Source organism: Crocuta crocuta, unplaced genomic scaffold (assembly GCF_008692635.1).
Source record: "Crocuta crocuta isolate KB4526 unplaced genomic scaffold, BGI_CrCroc_1.0 scaffold344, whole genome shotgun sequence".
NCBI lineage: Eukaryota > Metazoa > Chordata > Mammalia > Carnivora > Hyaenidae > Crocuta > Crocuta crocuta.
In genome coordinates, this window is record NW_027533081.1 from 806,290 (window position 1) to 816,464 (window position 10,175).

Sequence of the window (10,175 nt, forward strand, 5' to 3'; positions counted from 1 at the left end):
AGAAACAAAGTCTCTGGCACTGGGCAATAAGACAGAGATCTTTCTCTGTCCCCAAACAGTGTTCCAGGATTGATACTCTAAGGTAGGTTTCAACTTAAATCATGGGATGGACCCGATGCACAACTCCAGGCTGTGCAAGAAAGAGCACAGACATGTAAGATACCGGGTAATCCCCACAGGCCTGAAGGGAACACCCAGATGCCCCCTCAGGGATGGGACGTACTTGTCACTCTCCTGGGAGATGTAGAGCCGGTTGGAGAGGCTGGCCAGGAAGGCCTCCACGATCACCGTGTCCACCGTCAAGCCAGCTTTCAGGCACCTGGGCCGCGAGGAAACCCACACGGCATTGGACATCAGAACAACAGAGGAGTGTTTTGTTTGCTTTTTTCCCCTTTGTCAGGTCCACAGAGTTTAAAAAACTGCTCTGAGCAGTTTTGCCCCAGAAATCTGAATGAAAGTCATTACACAGAATGAATTCAAAGAATTGCTGCAGATTTTGCCCACTTGATAAATATCTCAGTCAGAAACAGTAACTTCATTATTGGACCAGAACAGTTTCCTTCAGAATGGTACACTCACCCTAATCCCAATGTAAAATTTCCAGCACTGTTCCTTAACAAAAGTCATAGTAACTAATTCAAGACAGATGGTCCCAGGACAACTGAGGAAATATTAAATGACATATCAAGGTTTTAATAGTATGGAGAAATGCTTATTTCCTAAAGAAAAGGGGGACTTTTAAAAGCCCGTAAGGACACAAAATCTTTTCAGGCATCCCTCACTTTCTGCATCTGTTTGGCTCGGAGGCCACAGAGGCAGAGAAAAGCATGTGTCTGATAGAGAGGGGCCATCATATTCTCTCGGTTGGGCTTGTGAGAGCAAAGAGCCAGAAATCAGAAGGAAAGATATATTTTTATATAAATCAGAATGTATGTGGTTCCTGAGTTTGGAGAACAAGAGTTCACATAGCTGGGGCCTGGGCAGCAAGGACACATGATCATATAAAACCCATCTCTTAAACTAAAAATTACAGAAGAAGAAAAAAACATGACAATGTGTTGTTACCCTAGATGGATCTGTACATTGTACAAATTTTGTTTTTAATTATGTTTGTAATCAGGAGAAGAAAAGCAAGAGGCTTTATTTTTTTAAAATGCAATGATCCCTCTTTTAAAATCAGATGTAGGTTTAAATAATAAGGAACAGGAGTGCCTGGGTGGCTCAGTTGATTAAGCATCCGACTTCGGCTCAGGTCATGATCTCACGGTTCGTGAGTTCAAGCCCCGCATCGGGCTCTGTGCTGACTGCCAGCTCAGAGCCTGGAGCCTGTTTCAGACTCTATATCTCCCTCTCTCTCTGACCCTCCCCTGCTCATGCTGTTTCTCTCTCTCTCAGAAACAAATAAAACATTTAAAAAAATAAAAATAATTCTAATAAAAAATAATCAGGAGCAAGCTTTAAAAAATTACAAGCGTTTCTTATTTTTTAATAAAATAATTATATCTGAAACTTGTTTCCTACCTCCCCAGGTCACCCATCCCTCTGGGCGGTTTCCCACCTGCAGATGTTGTCAATGGCAATGTCCCGGAGCTGCTCGTACATGGAGGGTTGGCTCTTCTTTCCCGACATGACATTCAGGGTTGACTCAGAATGCTCGTTGGTTACACTGATTTTTATATCATTACCAGCAACTATATGTAAAAATTCAAGTATGTATTTGGTTAAGCCTGTCATTTTCCATTCCCTTGTCCGTAATTCAAAATCAAAAATAATATGCCAATCATTTTTAGCTTTTAAAAGCAACCCCTCTAGGGGCGCCTGGGTGGCTTAGTTGGTTAGCGTCCGACTTTCGCTTAGGTCATGATCTTGCGATTTGTGGGTTCGAGCCCCATGTCGGGCTCTGTGCTGACTCCCAGCTCAGAGCCTGGAGCCTGTTTCAGAGTCTGTGACTCCCTCTCTCTCTGACCCTCCCCTGCTCATGCTGTCTCTCTCTCTCCTAGAAATAAGTAAAACATTAAAAAAAAAATTAAAAAAAAAAAGCAACCCCTCTAAAATGATTTGCACAAACATTTCAGAAACACAAGTGAGAAGAGAAAGGATGAAACAAACATGTTTAAACAAAGGGAAAAATATTTAGGTTGCAAAGTGATAAATATGTAACATAGCAATTTCTTAAAAAATGGTTCAAAAGTCCTGATGAACACCCACAGACACCCAGCCCTGAGCGTGAGACATGTCCTGTTCCCAAAGGTTATCTAGCTAACATGCACAAAACCAGTAAGGGCAGGGGGTGAGTGTGAGAGCAGGAACCTTAGAGCCACAGAGACCCCTCCTCAACCTGGGGTCCAGGGAAAAGTCTTTCACCTGCTAGGAGGTTGGTTTTGGTCATCTGAAGGGAGAGAAAAAAGCCTGCACAGGACTGGGTGGGATGAGCAGTACATTAGAGCCCCAGCAGGTGTTAATGAATGCTAACTGTTACAGGTGACCAGATTTGCTCTGAACTTGTGTCCTTGTTATAGAAACATGATAGTACACTCATGAGGCAGGGATAGAGACTAGCTGAGATGGAGCACAGACAGTTCCTGGCCCAGTGTCTGGGACACACTGGATTCATGCTTTATACTGCCTCAGTGACAGAAAGAGCCAAAATCCCTCAGTGACAGCAGGAGTATATGCCAGAGGAGGGTAGAGGAAGGAAAGAACTGGAGCTTGGAGGGGGTTATGTAGGGAAAGCCATGAAGAAAGGCACGAAGGAGGAATGAACCCAAGTACAGAGCAGGGTGCCCAGCCCAGCCACAACCTCTCGGTCACAAAACCATGGTGGACTTGCACACACTCCTTTTCTCGGAGCCTGAAGGGCACATGGCGCTTAGGGACTAGAGACGTGTCCTTGGGTACAGCCATTCATTACCTGTGTGGTACTGACTGTGGCATTTATAGAGTTTCACCAGCACAGGGGACGGAACAACCAGGAAGTCCCGCAGAGACGGCGTCACCGAATGTACCACCACTGGGAACCTCTCACACAGGCGGCCCAGACCCTGTAACACACCATTGACCTGTCACCCAACCCATATTGTGGCAGGCCCAAGCAGTGGGACGCTAAATGCTTCAGAAACACAAGTTTGATCAGAAACTTCCAAGGTCAAATCTCCCAGGGCCACTTTGGCCACAAAGCATAAAAAGACAGAATAAGAGGAATGTCTAGACTCTGCTCAGCCTAAAGGGGAGATATATTGCTAAAGTGTGTCCATTTCTTTTGGAAGCAAATTTAGGGGAGAAAGGTACACAACATGATTCCTGAACAACAGCAGAGTTACTGGGATTTGTATTTCAGCAAGATAAGAGAGCAGAGCTGGCATCAGGAGATATCTTCAACACTTTGCCTGCGGCCTTGGGAATGGCCCAGTAGATAAAGGGTAGCCTCTTCACATAGGAGTACTCAGCTATGCCTGGAAATGATAGAAATTGCTGGCACACTGTCAGCAGTGACTTCCCACTCACTGGTGAATTGTGTCCACGGCAGGCTCTAGTTCAGGTTCCTAAAGAGATCAACAGCTTAGGACACCTGGGTGGCTCAATTGGTTAAGCATCTGATTCTTGATTTTGGCTCAGGTCATGATCTCATGATTCTTGGGATTGAGCCCCATGATGGGCTCCTCACTGACAGCACAGAGCCTGCTTGGTTCTTTCCCTCTCTCTCTGCCCCTCTCTCATACTCCGTCACTCCCAAAATAAATAAATAAACATTAAGAAAAAAAAAAAAAGACAATAGCTCATACTCTGCTGCTGGTATGCTAACCAGAGCCTGAATGATGTAGCAAGAATGGTTTGTTGATGGGATCGAAGCTTCTCCAGCGTGAGACTGACCTGCAGACAGCAGATAAGCAAGGGCAAATGAGCAATGATGACTTTGCTGGATGTCTTAGATTGCAGCTTCTCAGACAGCTTGATGCAAAGATTTTCTGCACCTAAATTCAAAATCAAAGGAGGGTGTGGGCAATTAGCAAAGGCCAATATTTACAAAATACATGTTCACCAAATTAATCACATAACTAAAAGCCTCGAGGCATACTTTATGCAGGTTTTATTAACAGTAAGTGGTTACACCAAGAAGCATTTACAGCAGGCATTCTTAACTGAAAACTCATCTCTGTTCCTTTTCTGTTGTTGTGAAAACACCACCCTGTGTCATATGACTGCTCTCTCCTGTCTGCTGGCCCTGAGCCTCTTGTCCCCAGTGCTCTGCATGTGGCAGCCATCCACAGTCCACTATGTGCTTCCCATTCTGCTGTTCACCCTACACAAGCACCTTTTCCTCCAGCACAGAGCTCCCACTTCACATAAAAGCCTAAAGAACCAGCAGGAAGCAGTGGAAAGAACACAGGCCCTGTAGCCTTGCCCATCACCTATGCCATTTCCTCAGCTGCGGGACAGGACACCAGACATCTGGGGCACAGCAGAGGCCAGTGCTCACCTTGCTCATCCTTTACGGCCCAGACCATGAGGTCCACACAGGCAGCATTTGCCTGGCAACGCAGCTTGAGAGGGCTCAGCTCATTGTGGATCCGGTCTGCATCATGCAGAATCTTCTGAAGCTCCCCCTGGCTCGTGTTGAACTGTTCCAGCACAAAATCATGGATCTCCTTCACAAAGGAGGTTGGGAGGTCTGTTGGAAAGGGAGCAGGCGTTGCAGGTGGAAACAAAACCACCAAAATTCAAGGCAGCATCTCTATGGTCTTTCTCTAACAGGAACCCAAGAGGAGTAGGTCTGCTGCTGGCTCCTTCGGTTTCAAGAGTGCCCACTGGGAAGAGCTTGGATAGGCTGTGCTGGCTGTAAGCACACACGCCACCTGGCACTCAAAGGAAATGACCATTTCCCAGGGAAGTGAGAGCCATGTTGTGTTTTAAGCAGTAATATACTAAAACCTCAATGTAGGAAACACAGAAACTGGCATGTATCATCATGGGAACTGGTCCAACTAACAATAAGAAATACTTCTGTGATTTTTAAAAATTTATTTAATTTTGAGAGAGAGAATGAGTTGGGGAGGGGCAGAGAGAGAGAGAGAGAGAGAGAGAGAGAGAATCCCAAACAGGCTCTGCACTGTCAGCACAAAGCCCAATGTGGGGCTCAATCTCACGAACTGTGAGATCATGAGATCATGACCCGAGTTGAAACTGAGCCACCCAGGCACTCCAATTTTTTTTTTTTTTTTCCTTACAAGAAGGTTGTTGGCTATCAGCTAAGAGCAAAAACTGGTTGCAGCCTGAAGAAGAGAATGCCCTGGCTACAGGGCTGGATCTTTGGGGCACCCAGAGTTCACAGCTTCTTCAAACTCTCATCCTTGGGGCCTGAAAACTCAGGAGAACCCCTGTGATGGGCACAAGTCAGAAGAGCCAAGGAAGCCAGCAACAAGCATCTCAGGTAGGGAAAAAAGCCTCAGGGTTGCTGGAGGTCAGGCTGAGCAGGGCAGTCCCTTCTACCCTCCTTTGTGAACTTAACGCTTGCTGGGTCCCCAGCCAGACTCAATCCCAGAAGCTCTTAAAATTGAATTAGGAAAACAGCTAACTGGATTACAGTATATCTGCTTGACAGAGTATCACACAGTCATCAAAACTTATGTTGAGGGGTGCCTGGGTGGCTCGGTCAGTTAAGCATCAGACTTTCTGGCTCAGGTCATGATCTCAAGGCTCGTGGGTTCAAGCCCCGCGTTGGGCTCTGCACTGACAGCATGGAGCCTGCGTGGGATTCTTTTTCTGTCTCTCCCTCACTTGTGCTCTCAAAGTTAAAAAAGAAAAACTTCTATTGATAAAAACTATCCTGTAACCTAAGAGAAGAATGCAGAAAACATGTTTTAAAAATGTACAAAAAGGAAAATGGAAGGAAGGACTCAACTTGTGTGTGTGCATGTACTAATCTATTAGGACACTTTCTCTGAGTTATAAGACTATGAGTGCCTGGGAATGCAAACTGGTGCAGCCACTCTGGAAAACAGTATGGAGGTTCCTCAAAAAACTAAAAATAGAACTACCCTACAACTCAGCAATTGCACTACTAGGTATTTATCCAAGGGATACAGGTATGCTGTTTCAAAGGGGCACATGCACCCCAACGTTTACAGCAGCACTGTCAACAACAGCCAAAGTATGGAAAGAGCCCAAATGTCCATCGATGGATGAATGGATAAATAAGATGTGATATATATATGTATATATATATATACACACACACACACATATATATATGTGTATACACATACACACACACACACATACACACACACAAAGGAGTATTTCTCGGCAATCAGAAAGAATGAAATCTTGCCATTTGTAACTACGTGGATGGAACTAGAGAGTACTATGCTAAGTGAAATTAGTCAGAGAAAGACAAGTATCATATCACTTCACTCATATGAGGACTTTAAGATACAAAACAGATGAACAAACAGGAAGGGAAGCAAAAACAATATAAAAATAGGGAGGGAGATAAAACATAAGAGACTCTTAAATATGGAGAAAAAACAGGATTACTGGAGGTGTTGTGGGAGGGGGGATGGGATAAATGGGTAAGAGACATTAAGGAATCTACTCCTGAAATCATTGTTGCACTATATGCTAACTTGGATGTAAATTTAAAAAAATAAATAAATAAAAAGTTTAAGGGGAAAAAAAAAAGGCTATGAGTGCCTCATTTTTTTATTTTTTAAACTTCTTAAAATATCTGAAAAAGACACGTTGAATCATATACATGATCAGGTGATCAGGACACTACAACATGGCCATGTCAGGAAAGCCCCGGAGGAAGTAAATTCCACCAAAGAAGCCATCATGGATGGTATTAGAAGCACAGGATCATGGACAGATTTTTTTCTTCTTACTTGCTTTTTCTCGAAATTTCAGTAATGTGACATGCTACTTGCGTGTTTTAAAGCGGCCCCAGCAGAAAGGAAGTACAGACCTGTGGCAGTGCCCTGGAACCCAGTGTCATCACTGTCACATGTGAGCACAAACCATCTTTACCTTTCATGTAGTACAGAGTGTCGCGTAGCATCTTGAACATGGCAACGTAGAGAGGGTCGCTGAACGTGGTATAGTAGAGATCAGCACTAGGATTGGCCTGTGAGGGAGGAGAGGCACATGATCATGCCACAGAAACTCTCCCCTGGACCTCTGCCTTCTAGAGAGGCCTGGGTATTATATTCCTGACACAGCATTAGAGAGACAGAACAACCATTTATCCTGATTTACCACTTGGAACCCTTGAATTATTCTTCTCACCCTCTCAAGCATCAGGCAGAGGAAAACAACAGATAAACTCAGGCTATCCAGAGATGCCTGTGGGGGGCTGCCCCCTGCATCCCAGAAGGGCAAACAACCCTCCTCTTGCTGAAAACTCGCTATCTTTGGCCATCTTACAGGAACTGGAGGAGAAGAAAGACAGCCAAGGAGCCACGAGACTGCTGTGAGATGATCTATTTAAAAGAGCCGGGACAGAGCAAGCTCTCAGGCGGCAGTTGTGTTGCCATTATGGGAGCTAAGCTGGAAACTCACTGATGAGCCTGTCTCTCCAGCCGTCCACTCCCCCACCTCCAGCCAAAAAAAACTTCTTCCAGTTCTCTCCATGCACAAGTTTACATCGGGCTGACCTCAGGGTGGCGCCCTCAAAAGGGACGTACCTCTATCACACCGGCTACGACTGCATCCAAGGATTTGAGAACAGGCTCCTCGACAATCTTCTTCACCTATCAGGGAAATAAGATCGCATGAGGCATGTGATGAACACAGTGAGAGACAGGAATGTCAGCTCCTTCTACTAAAGAACAAATCATGTTGACAGATAAAAACATAGAACAAGTATGAAAAATTGGATGGAAATGATAGACTAACAATATATTCATTATAGCTCCACATCAAACTATACACACAAAATGTCCTTAATTCTTCCATCGCTTGGAATGTGTTTTCTTGCCCTCAATTGGAATAACATAAAAAGAGGAAAGGAACCAACTCCCTCAAATTTACTGACAGATTAGATTTTCATTTCCAGGATGTAAAAGCATTCAGACTCTGGGCATCACTGACAATTCACCCAAACCTCCTCCCAGACATCAGGGACACCTTCACAGATGGTCCTCAGCCCTGATGATTTCGCCTTTCCCACAGGCCTGGTTCACTGGCTCGTCTGAAGCTGCCTAGGTACTCAGAGTCCAACATACATTCTAACTTTCTAACAGAAGATATTATTTCCAGCTGGTCTCTGTACCAGCACTTAGTACAGGGATGAACTATTCTGTCGACCTCAGAATGTCCTGGTAAAAACAGTCTGCTGCTCCTACTGTAGTACTTAAAGAAACTGATTTTTGAAATGTATAGACAATGGTAAACAACATGCCAGGAAAAGAAATAAAAAAATTGCCCAGAAGAAGAGCTAACCTTGAGAAGTTAAAATAATATTGGAAAAAACAATTTACTCTATGAAGAATCTGAAACATGCAGCCTTCAGTTGGGATTTTTGACAGGGTACTTGAAAGAGCCATTTGACCATCTGAGAAGGCCACCCAGGCCACGTTCCATCTGGGACACTTATGCTGAGTCGTTGAGGAAGAGCTTTCCTTCTTGAGGGCAACTCCAAAAACATGCTAGGCTATTTAGTAATTCATTGTGGCTCTATTCTCAGTAATTATTGCCAATGCTTTAATATCTTCCTATGACTTCAGCCTAAAGCCATTCTTTTTGAGTGACTTCTGTTCACATGCCACACTAAAGAAGATGGCTGCTCTCTCCAGCACATGCTTCATGCTTTCAAAAGTGTAGTCTTTGTTTCCTCTCATTTTTTCCAAAGGAAAAAATCCCAACTTTAGGGTCGGAACCTGATAACATCTCCACCCTACCCACCTACTTGAATCTGTCTGAAGCAACCCAGCTCAGTCATAACACCTTCAGAGTCCCTGGATCAAAGACCCATCTGTTTTGGGATTGGGACAATGGCACCAATGTCTTCTCTGACTTCACTTCAGCAGTCACTCCTAGGTACCCAAATATGAAAAGTTTAGGTTTTGTACTGATCTAAAAAGAGCAGTGCATGGGAGGGAGTCAGGTGCAATAGGAACTAGACTGGGGGGTCAGACTCCCTGGGCTGAGCCCTGGCCCTGCCCTTTGCCTGTGTATCCTTGACGTATTTGGCACTGACTGCCTTACCTCTAAAATGCAGATGGATGGCTGCCTCCCCCACATGCCTGGTGCAAAGATTCAATGACAATAGATCACACAAATGACTCCATGAATACTCCTCTCCTTCCTTCTTTAATTGAAAATTTATGACTTCTAACTGGTATTCTGAAATACTGAAAATCTCCTAGTTTTTCTTTAAAACAAAACAAAACAAAACAGGCTAACACCACTAGTAACATTACTGCTAGATGTACACAGGGTCTGTTGTTCCACCAGTGCTTTCCTTACCAAGTTTAAGAGTTCTCGAAGCATTTCTAGTGGAATACTGAATTCCTTATAGGTGATGCCATTGAAAAGAGGAGAAACTGAGAAGCTGGAACTGATGGTGGAGAAGTAGTGATCGGGCTCCAGGGCACTCCCATCAGGTAAGCAAGACACTGGTAGGGAAGAGAACCAGAAAATCAGTCACAGTAACATACCACCAGGATACTTCCTCAGACTGATCAAGCTGACTCTCTCAATAACCAACAAAAGTGTAGAGTTTGCTTTTGTTTATACTCCAATCCTTTGTTTTTAAATTAAGAAGTAAAGGCTGGAGGGTGCCTGGGTGGCTCAGTCAGTTAAGCATCTGACTTCAGGATGTGGGGGGGAGGGGGGAGATGGGCATGGAGGAGGACACTTGTGGGGATGAGCACTGGGTGTTATATGGAAACCAACTTGACAATAAACAATTTGTAAGGAAAAAAAATAAAATTAAACTCAGGTGGAAGAATAATAAATGACATATTACATACTTAAAAAAAAAAGCATCTGACTTCAGCTCAGGTCATGATTCATGAGTTCAAGTCCCACATCAGGTGAGCTCGAGCCCTGCTTTGAGTGAGGTCGCTTCTTTCTCTTTCTCTCCCTCTCCTTCCCTCCCTCTGCCCTTTGCTCACTTGCACCTTCTCTCTCTCAAAAAAAAAAAAAAAAAGAGGCAGTAAAGGCTGGATTTCAAATCC

At 44.3% G+C, this 10,175-nt stretch overlaps 1 protein-coding gene across 1 annotated transcript in view; it reads right to left on the reverse strand.

The window, feature by feature from the left end:
* PI4KA (phosphatidylinositol 4-kinase alpha) overlaps positions 1-10,175 on the reverse strand; it is a 120,372-nt gene that overhangs the window by 78,994 nt on the left and 31,203 nt on the right. Inside the window, exons 8-15 of the mRNA XM_077745944.1 lie at positions 9,463-9,611; positions 7,680-7,745; positions 7,024-7,120; positions 4,478-4,669; positions 3,871-3,971; positions 2,912-3,041; positions 1,559-1,691; positions 224-319 (exon numbers count right to left, since the gene is read on the reverse strand). Of these exons, the coding sequence (XP_077602070.1) occupies positions 224-319; positions 1,559-1,691; positions 2,912-3,041; positions 3,871-3,971; positions 4,478-4,669; positions 7,024-7,120; positions 7,680-7,745; positions 9,463-9,611 (964 nt within the window). The remainder of the gene's footprint in view (positions 1-223; positions 320-1,558; positions 1,692-2,911; positions 3,042-3,870; positions 3,972-4,477; positions 4,670-7,023; positions 7,121-7,679; positions 7,746-9,462; positions 9,612-10,175) is intronic.